Consider the following 17,670-nt stretch of genomic DNA (forward strand, 5'->3'; position numbering starts at 1 on the left):
ATCAGCCCACACAATTTTCACATGAAAGGAGACAGGCTTGTAAAATTGGAGATACAAGGATAATTAAATATAACTCAAGGAAGAGAAACACGTACAGCTAATATATTATGAATGTGAAAAATGAGTTTCAAACATTCCATAAATTTGAAATATAAGAGTCTGTATTGAAATAATTACCTTATAGCATATTTTTCAGCTGCCTTCAGCATCTCTGCAAAAAAAAAAAAAAAAACTGCAAGTCTAATACAGCTGGTTGCACATTATGGTGGGAAAATGTTTAATGTCAGTGCTTCTGCGGGCTGTAGTCAGCCAAAGTGCATAGTCAGTGTTCACAAGAATAACACAGATGAATGAAATGAAAAAAAGACGAGCAGAGATAATATACCCATACAAAAGGTGATCTCATGGGTGAGTGGGCACCCTCTATGGGAAAGATCAGCTGTCTTTCAGTTTGCTTAGTGGAATGACTTGGCATGATACGCTGTGACTGAAAATAATAGTTATGTGTATTTGCCATTCACATGTGCCACTGTAAGTGTGACTTGGAATCCGTAAATTCTATATATCAGCCATTTTTTCTCAATCTATTAGCTTCTAACTTTGACTATCAATTTAATATGTGTACTAAGTAGAAGTCAAAGTCAAACTTCAGCCATTTTTATTTCTAGAAATATTGAGGAAGAGATAGAACCCTTGTGGGTTTTATATTGCTCAGAATATTTCCCCCGTTTCCTGCTTTGTTCCATTTGTCATATGCAGAGCAAATCTCAGCCATACAAATCTGCAGATAGCAATTATAACCTGACAGACGTACTAATCCATCCACACTGTGCTATAAAAATTGTTATTATTGCTGTCTGTGTTCCCATTGACGAGGCTTACTCTCACTTCCTGTTCTGTCTGATACCCATCAAATAGACAGAAACCAATGAGCAAGCTCTTAAAAGAAACAGATAATGATTCACATAAATGAATATATTTCTGTATGCGTTTGTCTACAACTTCTAAATTATTTTGGCTGTTATTGATTATGCTAACCTAATCCATTACTGCATCTCATCTAATAGTAAAGTTTAAAGTCCTAGTCTTTTAAAATTTTGTTTCATAATTTTTTTATGCTGTGTGTATCATATTGTAACATAGAGAGGAATTACTGTTTGATATAACAAAAAATTAAATCTCGTTTCTCAGCTTCTCATTCCCCATATAGTTATACTACCTCCTAGAACATATCGTGTTCAGACTGCGAGCTGTACATGTAAGAATTGCATTGCATTTCACTTGTAACAGCAGTGATCTGGGTTTTTTCAGACTCCATTAAAAAAGGGAACAAAAGTGAATCTCTTGGACTGAAATATAGAAAAGCTTATGGGAAGTATGGTTTTCTTTGCAGTCATGTTGATCCGTCTTGTCTAAATTCAGAATAAATGTCAATCAAAGGATATGAACAATATCAGGTTATAACTAGTGTTGGTCGAACAGCTGAGTGTTTGATTCGGCAGCTATTCGATCGAATAGCCCCATATTTTTCGGGTGATCGAAGGCCGAATTTGAACTCCATTAAAGTCTATGGGGGGGAATTCGTGTTTTTTCGGGACTGTGTAGAACTGCAAAAGTAATCAGGGGAGGGTAGCTGACAGCTCTGCTCCCCTGATTGCTTTTGCAGCCCTAGTGTAACTGTAGTATGTGTTCTTGGATAGAGATTCTCTATCCAAGAACACAGTGTTCTTGAGAAGAGAATCTCTCTGACTGCAAAGTTCCCAGGGTCACCGGGCTGTACTTCTCTCCATTGAGAGTTCATCTGCAGTCACAGCTGATTAAAAGCACTCCGTGCCACCTATCAGCCGTGACCACAAGTTCCCACACTCCCCTGGCTGTACTTATCAATGATAAGTACAGCCTGGTAACCAGGGGAACTGAACTCAGATGAACTCTCAATGGAGAAACTCCATTGAGAGTTCATCTGGAGTTCGCCTTTTTTGTATAAACATATTTTTAAACACGAAGTCGCAAAGTCGAATTCCTTGTTTTTCAGGTTGGGTCTGCCCGAATTCGAACCGCCATTTTCAGGTCGAATAGCAGGACAACCCGAAATCAAACACCAACACTAGTTATAACCAACTCCAACATTCTTGGGTCTTTAACATTAAATGCTTAAAAAACTATAACTTCTAATCAAGCAGCAAGTAGCACAGAACCTAGTGGAATTTATTGAACCTTACCATTCAAACAAACACAAAAACATATTCAGGTTTGCTGTCATACAACATGCAATGCTATTTAGCAAAAGTATCATAATGCAAGACAAAATATGTTAACTAAGGAAAGCCACTTTTTTCAGTTTTTCTAACCTCTGACCTGGAAAAATGAATGAAGACCTCTACTGAATCTTGCCCACCCCTTTGTCAGACATTCCTTTTGATCAGCGAGGCAGACTATCATAGTGAGGGACTCATAGACATAGTAAGATGTATTTAGAATAAGATTATATTATTGGTCCTTGAACTATAAAGTTTATTTATGGCTATTTGTAGGTAATATTTCTAGTGGAAGTGCTTTGCCAGACGATTTTCAGAGAGAAAACTTAAAATGGGTATTACATGAAATAATTTTTGTTCAGAATAATTTATTTTAGTTTTGGGTAAAGACCAGGAATTTGGATCTTTACATGTTCTTGGGTGGCCTTATTTTTTCCAATAGGCATGGTGACCTTGGTTACCTTGGTAAGGTAAATTTCCTTTTTTTTACCACCCTTCCTTACTATATTGGTGAGAATTAAGAGGAAATGTGTTGTATGACAGGGAGACATGGTAATACTTTTGGGTAAAATGTATTTTTGCATAGCAGACCTTTATGTGAATGAAACTCTGTTTTTTAAATATCGCAAAACATTTGCTAAACAACAGTGCTTCCCTATGGACAGATCTATTTGCTACTAGGCTTCTTTGATGCAGTAGTTGTTCTCCTGCAGCTCAATCCACAAATCTATATATAGTGATTAAAGATAGAATAGAATTCTGTGTGCGACATTTATCCTTTTTTTCTTGTCCCTGAACAAGAAAAGGGAAATAACTGAATGGCCATTGCAGCATTGTAAACATTACCAGACCTATCTTCCTCATACTAAATAGGTGTTTTTTTTTCTGGCTCCGTTAGGATGATTGCCCTTACTGTCTTGACAATAAGTAAAGTTATTTCTCCCTTGTAAACAGTTAGACATTAAAAGCCAAACAAAGATTTAGCTGTTCCTTTTCTAATCCAAAAGTCATATTCAAAGGAGATGGGTTTACCTACATGCTCATTGTGTATATCCTTCAGCTATCATTTCATTGACTGTAAGGGCCAATCAGAAAAGGTGACTGATATAAAATACACATTGCTGAAAGTTATGTGCATGCAAACAAACCACCCAAAAAATCTGAGTGCATAAAAGCATGTTAAGGAGTACAGGCTTTTTTCATCACCCAAATTGGTCCTTCACGATCGTCTCAGGTAAAACTCTCATGTTACTTATTATGCAAAGAGCGACATAAACAATATCTGTACACACATAAAGATGACAGATAATCACCAGAATAAATATATTAGGATGGATCGTTTATTGCACCCAAAAATCAGTGTGGATTGTCAATGATTTGATGTCATTGGATGTATTTTACTAAATTATTATCTAAAAATGTGTCAGTAATTGTTTATTTTGGAAGACAATTATCCTGTTTGTATTTGTAGCTTTATGAAAAATCATTAGATTTCAGAGAGACTATTTAATTAGCAAGTAAAAGCAACCAAAGCTTTACTTTCTTCACTATGCTCTGTGAACAATTAGTTTTGTAAATTAACTTCTTTTATTTACCTAATGTTTAATTTTTGTCTTTTTATTGGGGAAATACAATGCCATAAGGCATAATTCAACATGGGACAAAAAAAAACATATAAAGAAAAAACATTTTTTAACACCCACTATGCAAGGTATACTTTCTATGGCATTACACAATATTTAACTAAATTTAACATACAAGTTCTCAAAAACAGAAAAAGATGACCTTCCCTTAACCTGTTTGCAGATACACATGCATGCAATGCAGTGAGGTCAAATTTTGTAAGCACAATGAAATAAATGTAGCCAAACAGTGTAAAGAGTTTTTTGTTAGATTGTTGAACAACTTGAGGATTTCATGCTGAAATGGCACTGAAGTTTCAAAATAGTTTTTAAAAGGGATTAGCTGTAATTAATGCAGGGTGACCTCCTTTCTCCATTTTGAAAGAATTAATGAGGACCCCTGAAAGGGCCCATTATGTCCAATTGTCTCAATTATGCAAATAAAGTTGAAATTTTTAAGCAGGGGCAGCAAAGTTTCAGATTAGTAGCTCCAGAGATCCTTCTGCAAAGTAGGCATTTTTTCAGTTACTATAGTCACACATAAGGTTTAACAAATTGGAGATTTGGGCATTATCAAAGTAGATTTGTTGTGCCTTGTTCCACCATGAGATGAAAATACCCTCTGGGCAGGGAGATGGATCATGGGACTGCTAAAGGATTACCTTCAAAGGCAGTCATGAGATTGGCTTGGACAAAGAGGCTGCTCACATGCTTATCATATGAGATTCTCTTCTTAAAGTGGAGGCAACCCTTCTCTTCAGGGATTCTCATCAACTTTCAGAAGGCAACCAGCGGGACAAGACGCAAGGGTCTGTCTTTCCAGGAGTCTCCAGGTATGGAAATACATGAGGCCATATTCAGAAACTTAGCAATCACAATAAATTATCATCAGAGATAACTTCATGAAACAACTTTTTTGGTGCTTTGTAAATTTTCACATTACATTTATACAGATGTTGTTGTGTTTAAACTATATCAGGTAATTGCCTTTGTCTTATCATTTTGCCCTGATAAATGTTTTGTACATTTTAATGATTTTGTGTTTATTAGAGAAAAACATTTTCAGATCCTACACCCGTATTATAATGGACTTGTATAAAAGGTAACCTAAATGACCCTTAAGATCATGTAGATGCTGATATGATTGGATAAAATCTTTGAATGTGTTAGAAGTAAGGTGTACAAACTCTTTTACAAAAAGTGTATTCAAAAACATGACATGATTGAGAAATCTATGAGCAAATTTTGTCTATTAGTTTACATTTTTACCAAAATAATATTCTGAGGGAGAACTTTTTAGAATAAGAGTATATGTATAGATGTAACTGGTCTGAAAGTTCAGAATATCAACAATTAGAATATCAAGATTTGCTTTTAATTAATGACCACTAACTGCAAGGCAATGGATAGCTTATCTGGTATTTGTAGGTGCTCATGCTTGCACAGAGAGGTTTTCCCACTTCCCGGAAATGTGCCTGTGAATGTAGTCCTGATCTATTACATTTTTATATAAAAGTGCAGAATTAAAACTTTTGTACCCCTGTCAACAGTAGGTGACTTTTGGGACAAGTACCCATCCTTCTGGAGACATGAACTGGACAATATGGACAGCCTTAACTGAATAGTTCATAGAAAATATATCTAATTATATATAGTTTGACTGTATTCCTTCATTTGCACAATATTAAAAATAGTTTCATAGTTTCAATATTCAAAAGATTATTATCAAGAAATTCTCATATATGGTAAGTAAAGATGATCTGAGCACAATATACTAAACAACACTCCTAAAATAAGTCAGTTTGTGAGTGCATTGGAAGTTCTTTCCTTGTATTTATGCTATAAATAGTACAGTTTTAACATTATTTACCTCCTGTTTCTATGCAGACATATTTTATGTAATTATCTGAGTAAACCACCCAGCTCTAAAGTTTATATGACTTGATAAATATTGTATGATAATGAATAGCCACTATTGTAGTTACAATGTAAGAATTTGAGAGCTGGATTAAAAAGAAATGGTCACAAACCACTGAAAAGGAATGATACAACCAAAATATCCAGATATAATACTTAAAATGTCCTGAGATTATTCCTAATCCTAATTTAAAAAAATCCCAATTTGAAATGCAGAGAGATATGTTAGCTCTAAAGGCTTTGATCACTTTGCCGATCATAGTAAAAGCGCCATGTCGTTTTATATTCAGCTCTTTTACAATTTCAGTTCCTTTAATAGGATTCTGCCTTGAACCTCATTGACATTTTACATCCACTGACTGTCCCCAAGTTTAACGATTCAGAAAACCTGTTTTCTATTAAATGAATGGATTCTTTCATCATGCATGCAGTCACATGAAAACATGCAGCCTAATGACAGATTCATGTGATATCTAGATTTTACACAAGAATACACTATGTTTCTCATCATCATCATGTGATACCAGATAAATGACAATCCAGCTGTGTGTGGTTGGCGTCCTCTAATTTAAATCATGGTCCTGCTGCAAACATTTAGCAAATGAAAATCATAGGACAGTTAGATTTGCATCACTATATATCAGGTTAGAAACATATTTTTGAGCATCAACAATACTACTGATAACTGATACAAATAATATTTTGGAGAGCCAGCAATGGATAACAATGCATTTCTTTTCTGACAAATGTATGTTTACGTACAGCCACATTTCATTTTTAATTTTGTAGGGGGGATTTTTTCTTTATGCATCCCACTACAGGGACTAATTCTTATGTTAAAAATGCAACAGGAAATTATAGAAAAATTGTGGATACCATCTTCTCTCAGAGGGTTGATCCCTCAACAGGTGTCCTCAATAGAGGATTTACTCCACCTATTGCTCTGATGAAAACTCATCAAAGAATGTTCAGTTTTCCAACGCTTTTTGTCTTGGTAATAATGGTCACCAGAACAAATAAATGAGGCACATGCACTTTAACTCTTCCACTCACATAATATAATATGACTGTACAATGTCTGTATAATCCACTTTGGCTAAACCAAAAAATGATGTAATAAGAACTACACTACTTAGTTGTTGGTAGATGTGAAAGAGTCAAACTCTAACTGATGTGGTAAGCATTTCAGTAAAATAAAGTTGTGCTAAGGACCTTTTTCCAATTGGATTTTGACCTCACCATGATCATGATGTGGTTATTGCACCTCTCCTGCAGAATTATAGGAACCATTTATGTAATTTTAAGAATTTTTCCGTCCTTGTTTCTATGTAAATTTTTTTTAGTTTTTCTTTATTAAGCTTTTTTTTCAACAAGGTACTAAAATAGACTTTTTTGTATAATGGCCTTGTACGAGAGCCAGTGAGAAACATTATACTGATCTGATGAACCTTGTTTCTCCAAAGTATAGATGAGGTCCAATTCTTTATTTTGGGAAAGATGTGGTAGCCAAGAACTATTCCATACCAATGGTAAACTTTGCGTTACTCTTTATGGTGCTGCAGAGTTTTCATTAGATCATGGACACTTAATGTGGTGACTGGACAATAACTCAACAGCTAACTCTACCTGCTTATATGTTATTTTCCTTTTTCTTTTTTTTTTTGTCCACAAAAAGCATTGGGCTTCCTAATATAGTTTCTGGAATGCAGTTTAAAAAAAATTTAATTTGGTTGATGTGACCTTTACTTATAACTACACTTACAGCATGCCTTTACCCTGTAATAAAAAAAAGAATATAGCTTGATAATTTAGCTAATATCTCTTTTTCCCTAGGTAAAAAAAAACATATCCGCTTGAATTGTGCACTTAATCTGTTATATTCTTTGCTAAAAAAATGTCTCAGTCTCACAAAGTGTTTTTTTTTCCTGGCAATTTTTGTGGATAGGGATAGGTTTAGATGCCAAATGACTGTAATCCTTGGAGAAACAGCAGCTTACCATGCCAAATACATGCAGAAAACAATGTACCCATTTTCACTTAGCTCATGTATGCTGCAGAATTTGCACTGGATTACAATCAAGCTGTCAGTAAGAAGATTAAACAGACAAGGACAGTGAAACTTCAAAAGCTGAACGAATTCTGAGCGCTCGCTGTAATGATCTCTGTTAGGCTTGCATATTTCTTTCCAGCCCCAAATCTGGTGATACTTGTCAAATATCGGTGACTGTACCTAAATCGAGCACTGGATACATAAGGTTCAGTTCCCAAGGTTTTAACAAAAAGATAAAAATGACCAAAATTTTAACTGTGTGACTAATGTTTAAATCTCATTGATGTTCTTGAATTTGAAATACCCTTTTTATTAAGTATAATTATCTATGTGTATTTTTATATCATATCCAGTATTCATTAACAATAAACATACTATGGTGTATATAATGTATTAGTAAGGTGCCAGCATTCACTAGTATACACATGTAGGATTTTAGTCACTGGAAATGATCTTTCATGATCACTTCCAGTGACAGACGAATATGCTGCACACAGCACCTCTTCTGCTCTATGGAGGGGGGGGGGAGTCGGATGAGTGACCGTCACCCTGCTGTGATCCCCTCCACTGACATGCATAGCGTTCCTGTTTGGACGTTTATTTATCCGCTGTGGTGCATTGATGATTGACATCAGGTGACCGTTGTACGCGTCAGATTTTCTCTTGTTACAACAGTTAGCTTTATTAGGGTTCTAGTAATAGTATTGCTCCTTCAACTCATGGAGCATGATTTATTAAAGCTCTGCAAGACTGAAGATAGTCCATCCTAGGAGAACCTGGGTGATCCAGCTAACCTGGAATGGACCTGATACAGGATTGAAAAATTTGCCAACTAATAGCAAAATATTTTTTGCAAGAAATTCATTCCAGGTTTGCGTGATCACTCAGGTTCTCCCATGATAGTGTATTTTATCCAGCCATTGAGAGCTTTCATAAATCAGGCCCATGGTGTATGTTTAGTAAAAAGTGAAGAGAAGGATAAAACCTTTAAAACAGTAGAGAAATTCCCATCTGTGACAGCTGTCACAATTGTCTTCCTTTTTTTACCCTACCTCCTGCTCTAGTGACAGCTTTGGATTTCCCCAACTTTCAGCACCGATAAACGTGGTCACCAGGGCAAATTAAAAGCCCAAAAGGTACAAAGATAGCAAATGCCTCAATAAAAAGTGTCAACTTTGGTGGAGAAATATCCCCATGCAGGTGTAGCTGGTTTAGACTATACCACTATATTCTCATCTGGGATCTTTTACGTCAATATAGTTCTTTTAGGACACATTGTTTTGTTTGATGTTTTTACGATGAGGTTGTTATGTTCTCTTTGGTCTTTAGTGTTCTTGTGCTCTTTGAAACCCAGGGTTGACCGCAGCGTCCAGCCACAAGTCCCATTCAAGGGAACCATTTGGTGCACACGGCTGTGGCACGGCTCAGAGCAGTAACAAGTCCCTTTTGGTCATGTTGTTGTTTTTTTTACTCCTCTGGAGAAAGAATAGCATAGCAGCCACAACTACACACAAATATGTTTACCAGTGGGGCTGTTTGCGACTCCTGGGAGCCGGCAACTGTACGGTTTTTCACTGCAAGTATTAAGGGGGCCTAAATCTTTCTGTGCTGTTAATAAAAATCAACAAATCTACAGCATCACTCCTGTACAATAGATCCAAATTTATATAAAAATAACTCTCTTTTGCTTTATAAACATATTCTTTGCTTAGAACTTTTTTATTTTATTATGGTTTGATAATTGGTATTTGCTATCTTCTTTAGTGTTTAATGAACCTATATTGTTCTGGTCATCTGCTTTGATTTTTGAAGCCTTGAGTTAGGATGATGATCAGTTTCTACTTTTCTGGCAACATGTATTTAAAACTATCACTGCTTTGCTACTCCTTAGGCTGCTATGGGTATTGGATTGATGGTTGGGTTGAATAACTAGTGCCCTCACCACAAATATTGGTTGCTTTCAGTGGGTTATAGTACCTGAACTTGTGTATAAGCCAGTGTGAGGAAATACTTTGTGAGGTCAGGGGATCAGTTTTTTAACCCATTGGGAGGTAATGAATACCTTCAGCGACCGATTAGCAAAGCAGCCGACAACAGTCACTGAAGACATATTAAAGAGGTTTTAGTGTAATATAGTACGAGTTACACCATGAATATGATTTTAGACAAATCCAAAAATTCAGAATCAGTTTATTATTTCACTAAAAGGCCAACGATTACAACAGATCCAACTATTTCAAGCGTTGAATAAAGATTTGGTTACTATTTCAATGAAAACTTTGTACATAAACTCAAGTTATTAAATCGGTGTTAGTTTGTACATGTGCTCATGAATAAGGTAGATTTACATTGTCATGAATGTATTAGTATACAATGTGTATTTCCAAGGATTATGTGTCAGTTAAGTTGTATATAGCATAAATAGCATATCCATGCAAAATATGGATTCAAATATTCACTTACAAATACAATGTGCAAAGTGTTACTTCTTTGACTTACAAAAATCCAGAATCCAATACTAAAAATACAGAATCCAACTGATCCATCCTAACTGGTAAATGCAGTGTTCTTCCGGCGTTTTATTGGTTTAAACGCCTGCAAGTACAGAAAAATACCTTTTGCTCTGCTACAGATGCACTCATTCATTTCTAATGTGGGCTGACAGCACCTTGCTTTGTAAAGACTTTACCCAGTTTTGTACTTATTTTCAACCCCTCTAAGAACTAAAGTCACAGAAGACAGAATAAATCTGAGTTTCTAATGATACATTTCATTAATAAGCAGATATAATAAAATGTTTGTAGTTGTATATAAATATGGGAAAAAATAAAAAGTTCATTCTCAGGTTTACCATATACATAAAACATTACACAAATTTTAAATGGTAAGAACAACTATGTTAATAACTAACAGTTACTGTTTTTTTTTTTTTTTTAGGGTCAAAAGGCTTGGATAGAAAAGACTTTTTTCAAAAGAGAATGCATCTACATAGTTGCCAACAGCAAAGACAGCAACAGGTGACAGCTTGTGTTTGTTGCATAAAACGTGTGTGTCAATCAAAGATACCTTCAAAATCTGTTAATCTGTAATAACATAAAAGGCAGGAGGGCATGACCTCTATAGTCATGTATATGTTTATATGCATTTATGTTCTAGTAAAACAATCTCTTGCCATAGCTGATAGTTCTCTAGAACTAAATGATTTATCATGGTGGGTTCTGGCCATGTTTGTTTTATATTTTATTAAGAAAAGGCTGAAAAGTTCTCTATGTTATACTGTATCGTAATACTTGCTAATGAGTTACTAATGAGTTGTTTTTACTACTCATATTTTCTCGAAGATTCTGGGCAAATAATACTAGAGAAAAGGAAATATGGATATATTGGCCCTAATTTATTAAAGCTCTCCAATGCTGGGGAGAATACACATTCATCGATAAATCAGGGTGATCCAGCAAACCTGGAATGGATGTCTTCAAAGTCATGTGCTATTTGTTAGCAAATGTTTTCAATCCTGGACCAGATCTGTTCCAGGTTTGCTGAATCACACAGCTTTTCTGATGAAAGTGTATTATCTACAGCCTTGGAGAGCTTTAAAAAATCAGGCCCATTGTCTGTAACAAACAGTCATATGCTTAATGATGTTATCTACCAAATAATAATAGTTTCCCCGTTGCTGGCAACATGCCCTTTTAAGTTATCAGCTATTAATGTACACTATATACCAAAAATAAAAGAAGACCCAAAAGACTTTGGTTTCTTCTTTTACAATAAATGTGGTTGCCAAGCCTATTTGTAAAAATTCCATATAAAGAAAACAAGAGAAAACGGCTCTTTGTGGCAACTTAGGTAGTTTATATATTGATCATGTTTAACATCCTAATTTCAACATAGCCCAATTAGATTTTAAATCCATACAGGATCGTCACAGGTAATCAAGAACATCAAAATACAGGGTTGTCTCTGTTCCGGATGCATTTGCCATGTGGCTTCCTCGGGATAGTAGAGAATGTATTGGTAGGCTATGAGATGTAGTTTTGTTCAACAACTTTGATGGTATTTGGTAATATATTGTTGAGTTGGTATATATGATGGAATTATTGTGAAGGTTAAAGACAAGACCAATAGGATATTAGTGGTTGGTTTATACTGAATCGTCCATATAGCAAGACCTTTGTGGACTCAATGGTCTGAATATGTAAATGGACCAGGATCCAGTAAGAGATCGCAGGATAACTGCTGCTGACTGCGTTCTTTTTTCTTTTTTATGTTATTTATGCTATATACCAGTTGTCCAGTCTCAGTTTTCTTTGATTCTGGTGATGATGTCCTCCACCTTTTCCATAGTAGGTTCAACAAGAGCAGATGCTTCCAGTAAGAATGTACTGAAACCCCCTTTGGAGACTAATGACTGGAATGCCTCTATTAAATTAGATTTCTTTCTTTATTGATTTAAGACAGGGGTGTTATGTCCTTGCCTAGCACATGGTTCAAGTCCTTCACATGACTCTGATATTGCAAAATGTGTTGTATTCATTCATATAGTGCTGGTAATTTTCCAGTTTAATTTTCCAAGCTTGATGAAGCTTTTTGTCTAATTGTCAATGGATGATGGTATCCTTGTTAAAACTATACAATGGGCCCCAAAGTTGTAAAGAATTGAATAAGAGGACTTCTTACCCCATTCCCCTAACAAACCTATTTTATTTTCCTAAATTTACACCTTTTCCACCTGTCTTTTGGCCATTTTGGTTTCCTCCTGTCCATAAACGGTAGTTAGTCCCATCATCACATGGGATCATTAGACAACAGACACGGAGGAGTATGGGTACTTCTCGGGAATTTCTTCAAAGTATTACTTAAGAGCTTCAGCCTCATTTTTACAAGTTTGTAAATAAAATACCTTTGATTTTATACTACAACATTTTTTTTAATATTCTACATTGTATATGTGGCAACTCTATAATCCTGATAAATGGTCAAGTAAACATAGTTTGGGGCACTAACTACCACATTCGTAATATAGTTCTTATTAATAAATGAGTTAAAGAAGAATTAAAAAGTCAAAGGTTACCAAAGTTTATTATGTATGAACACAAAACGTGTAAATATGATTCAGTACTCATATAATGCTGTTGTAATACTTTCAGATGTTACTGTGGTCAGGTTATTACTCAGCATATCCCAGTTCCCCAAAATGCCATAGCTAACAAGAATGGAGAGGACAACAAGCAGTTGGAAGCCGTGCCTGAGAAGTGGTCTATTAGTAAGCATACGCAGCTGAATCCCACAGATGCTTATGGAATCTTAGAGTTTCAAGGAGGTGGACACTCCAATAAAGCAATGGTAAGATCCTTTGTGGAAATTCTATGCTTTGAAATAATATATAGTAGAATTTAATGTATTAATCCCTCTGAAACAGGAAATATCTGTGTTTTCTCTTACTTTGAGAAATGTAATGTAATGCAAAATTGCACAGATTGGAATTTTGATATATTGATTTACATGGGATGTCACATGTTATAATCTACTTCAACCTTACTACTTAAACTATAAATATGTAAACAGGTATGTATGATACTTTCGGTCTACAGTATTTATTTAGGGGTTACTAATAGCAGTAAAGTGTGTATAAAGAAATAAAAAATTCCATAGGCTTATCTATAGCACAGGCCAAAATATTGAGCAAATGTACCTTTAAAGAATTCCCTTCTGCTTTAAAATTTAACATAAAACAGAAATTTCAGATTTTTGCTTGGACACTGGATTGGATATTAAATTCAGCACAGCTTTACCTCAGTCACTAAGTTGAGTGAAAGTTTACTTTGCAAATAATTCATGCTCTTTTAGTAAACCAACCTCTTTATTCTGTATCGATGAGTAAATGAATTGTTCTTTTACAGTACATCCGTGTATCATATGATACCAAGCCTGATTCTCTGCTTCACCTCATGGTAAAGGAATGGCAGTTGGAACTCCCTAAACTATTAATCTCTGTGCATGGAGGACTCCAGAATTTTGAAATGCAACCTAAGCTGAAGCAAGTATTTGGGAAAGGACTAATCAAAGCTGCTATGACCACTGGGGCCTGGATATTCACAGGGGGTGTCAGTACAGGTGAGACATTTAAATATTGATTCACATAGACAGCTACAATAATAAAGCCCAACTTCATTATTGCAGAACAGCTCAATCATTAAAAGAAAACGCTGCAATAATAAAAAATAACTTAGTCGCATTCAAAAGTTTGCAAACCATAACTTTTTTATATATTTCTTCCCTTTGCATCAATCAAATGCAGTTATTTGTGATAGCTATAAATAGGAACCCTAATTTTTTTCAACTGATTAAGTTACCCATTCTTCTTGGAAAAGAAGTTTGTTTACAGTATGTCTAGAATGAACTGCATGCTTGAGTTCCCCCCCAAAGCAGCTCAATAATGATGAGGGTAGGCAACCGTAATGGCCACTGCAGATCCTTTATTGTGCCGGAGCCATTGAACACTCTACTTGGCTTCTTGAGGTAGAATTAGTCTGCTTTCCTTTTTGATAGTCCATTTTTTAACCAGAAAAATTGTTTCATTGTCCAAAATAATTTTGTTCCAGAAGATTTGAAGTCTTTCAAATGCTGTTTATTGTAATATAAGCAGACTGTTTTGTGGTGCTGGTTCAGGAAAAATGTTCAAAATTGTACATACTCTGCCAAGGGTGTGTGTAAGCTTGTATACACAGCTGTATTCTGTATAATAGTATTACATTTGCATGTAGTCAATTATTTTACATAAACATGTCATATAACAATTGACACATGTTGGTTATTCATTTTTATATTTTTAGTCTCACAAATCATATGTACTCAGTCTTCAGATCTGCTAACAGACCAAGGAAATGTAATAAATGTTTTTTGGATCCTGATAATATAGGAATTATCTATAGGTTTATTGTAGCTCATGAATCATTAGCATGTGACTTGTTTTCTGATCCTACATATAAGAATAATCTGTGCTGCACTTATTGCAGGTGTCATTCGCCATGTGGGGGATGCTTTGAAAGATCACTCCTCTAAGTCAAGAGGAAGAATATGTGCCATAGGAATTGCCCCTTGGGGCATTGTAGAAAACAAAGAAGATCTCATAGGAAAAGATGTAAGATGTTTTTTATTGATTTTAAAAAATAGAATGTTGAAAAGAATGAGATTGTATTTAACTGATGTGATCAAGCAATCTTTAATTCATGCCCAGTGTCACTGCCGTTAAAATTGTAAATGCTAGATGTATTTTGTTATATTTTGGTTTTATATTTTTTTAACACATTAAAGAGGTAAACAACTGAACAGTACAAGTAAACTTCTAATTGGCTACTAACCTTTTGTAGGACTTTGTGTGCTTTTTTTTTTTTGCCAGGGTTTACACAGACTACGGGTAAATGGCAAACTTGGTAATGTTGCTAATATATGCACAGTTGCTTAGTTTACTGGATAGCATTAATAACTCACTGAATGATTTCACCTCCTTACTGAAAATTCCCTTTGTCATCTACCATATTCATCTACATTTTATATGTACTTTTATTCTACAATTTTGAATATATTATTGTAAAATGTAATTTACAAAGCACCAACATATTATGCAGCAGTGTAAAGGGTAGGATGCCTGCATATTTTTCATGCACCAACAATGACACCAGGAGGAGAAGAGGACCCTGCCCAATGGAGCTTACAATCTAAGAGGTTGGAGAAGCGTAGTATACTATAGGTGGGAAATATGCATATCTATGTTTGAGTAAACAATCATGTAACTGAGGGGCATTGGTGGCACAGTGTTAGCAAAATCTGTAGTAACTTGTTTAGCTTACTATTTTCACATGACTTGTAGCATGTGAAATTAATGCTAACTGTAAACATTTAACCTTATTTCACATAATCAAATAATGACTAACTCATGTTGCAGAAGCGCAATTTGCCAATACACGACATGCAAGGGAAATGTGATGTGGCTTTTTTAACCCTATAATGGCCCTTGTAACCAATGAGCATGTAAAAAATAAATGGATCCCAAAGCAGACACCACCATATTTGCTTTTCCTCCAGGAAGAGGAAGGTTATTGTCAATGTTAGTAAGCCTATCCATGTCCCTAATTACAAGGAATGGGAACACCTAGAGAGAAATAAGTTGTATGTTTAGAGAGTACACACATACCTTATATTTAAAATATTTAGTATAGTAATAATTACATCATTTGACATTGAGAAGGTAACATGACAATGTGCTATATTGACAATGATATCACAAATTTTATTTATCAGCCAAGTGATGGGTATTTTCAGCTCTCCTTGGCGAAAACAATCTGTTATGTCAATACCAATTGTCTATTCCTTATTGAACTGAACCTTGGGTGTTATAGTTACTATTCTATACATGACTTATTTATGTTTGTTTAATTAATAGGTAAATAAACCTTACCAAACAATGTCAAATCCCCTAAGTAAACTCTCCGTCCTGAACAACACTCATACACATTTCATCCTTGCGGATAACGGCACGCTTGGAAAATATGGAGCAGAAGTCAAATTACGACGTCAGCTAGAGAAACATATATCTCTTCAGAAAATTAATACTAGTAAGTGTCAATCAAAATGTCCACATAGTGAAATTGGTTTTTGTGTTACAGAGTTTATTTTTCATACGGTAAATTAATTTACAGGGATCCAACTCATTTCAAGATATTTTTTATAAGTTGTTCTTTTATAAACTATGCTCAGTGTTCACGTTTTAAACACACCTATCTAATACACATGTAGAGATGTACAGGTTGACATTCAAAAATCCAGCAACCTTTGGACCTGAGGAGTGCCGGATTTTCGAAAATGCCAGATTTTTTATGGTTTTATATGATGTATATATTTAACAGAATATGGCTTTCTCTGCGATCGACAATGCACAATGCTTAGGTTTTACACCACCTCTTTTTTTTTGCTGAATCCATAATGGGGCTATAGAGCAGCAAATAAATGATAAGGAATGTGAGAAGGAATGAGCAGGAATGATTCTAGAGTACAGCCCAGTGGAGTTCTGGAGTGGCGCACCAACTTTTGAAAATGTCCTCCGAAATCCATGCCGGAAATCTGAAGGAACCGGATTATCTATGGCCGGATTTTTGAATGTTAACCTGTGCGTAGTCACCCAAGTACATTATTCAAAGGATTCTTAGTTGAAGCTGTTGTATGCAAATAAAGCATTCTTTATATCATTCCTCCACCAGCCTTGGTTATTGGGAAAATGAAGGATGGATTATTATTATTATTATTATTATTATTATTATTAATAATATTGTTGATAAACATGATTTATATAGCTCCAACATATTACGTAGCATTGTAATATATATATATTGATTGATTGCTCTTACTATCTGCATGTGCCAACGAAAATCAAATTTTTTCCTACCAAGCAGCATTTTATAATCTTCATTTGTTTTCTATCTCCGACATTTTGTCAGAATTGTCCCAATAAGTTATTCATTTCTTGCCAATGAGTTTACATGCAACATTTTCGCAATAGTCTCGCTGTCATTATGAACTTCATTATTTTAGATGGTTTATTCTGTGTTTTAAAACTACATTTTATAGTTGAATATATTTATAGAAGACGCTGACAACGTGACACATGGGTTTCCCTTTGTCATCCTATGCCTGGAAATAAAAGTGAGGCAGGGACAGCAAAGGGATGCTCAGCTGTCATCTCCTGCATCTGCATAACCATAATCACCAATACCATTACTGTGCCTAAAAAATGTTTTTATGGAATGTATTATTCCTAGGTGTA

The 17,670-nt window shown here is 35.0% G+C and overlaps 1 protein-coding gene across 2 annotated transcripts in view; it reads left to right on the top strand.

Moving 5' to 3' along the window:
* Positions 1 to 17,670, top strand: part of TRPM1 (transient receptor potential cation channel subfamily M member 1) — an 87,026-nt gene that overhangs the window by 33,026 nt on the left and 36,330 nt on the right. For both annotated transcript variants that reach the window (XM_072402285.1, XM_072402284.1), the window contains exons 2-6: positions 10,785 to 10,864; positions 12,998 to 13,193; positions 13,751 to 13,964; positions 14,867 to 14,991; positions 16,294 to 16,465. In XM_072402285.1, the coding sequence (XP_072258386.1) occupies positions 10,785 to 10,864; positions 12,998 to 13,193; positions 13,751 to 13,964; positions 14,867 to 14,991; positions 16,294 to 16,465 (787 nt within the window). The remainder of the gene's footprint in view (positions 1 to 10,784; positions 10,865 to 12,997; positions 13,194 to 13,750; positions 13,965 to 14,866; positions 14,992 to 16,293; positions 16,466 to 17,670) is intronic.

This window comes from Pyxicephalus adspersus, chromosome 2, assembly GCF_032062135.1.
Source record: "Pyxicephalus adspersus chromosome 2, UCB_Pads_2.0, whole genome shotgun sequence".
NCBI lineage: Eukaryota > Metazoa > Chordata > Amphibia > Anura > Pyxicephalidae > Pyxicephalus > Pyxicephalus adspersus.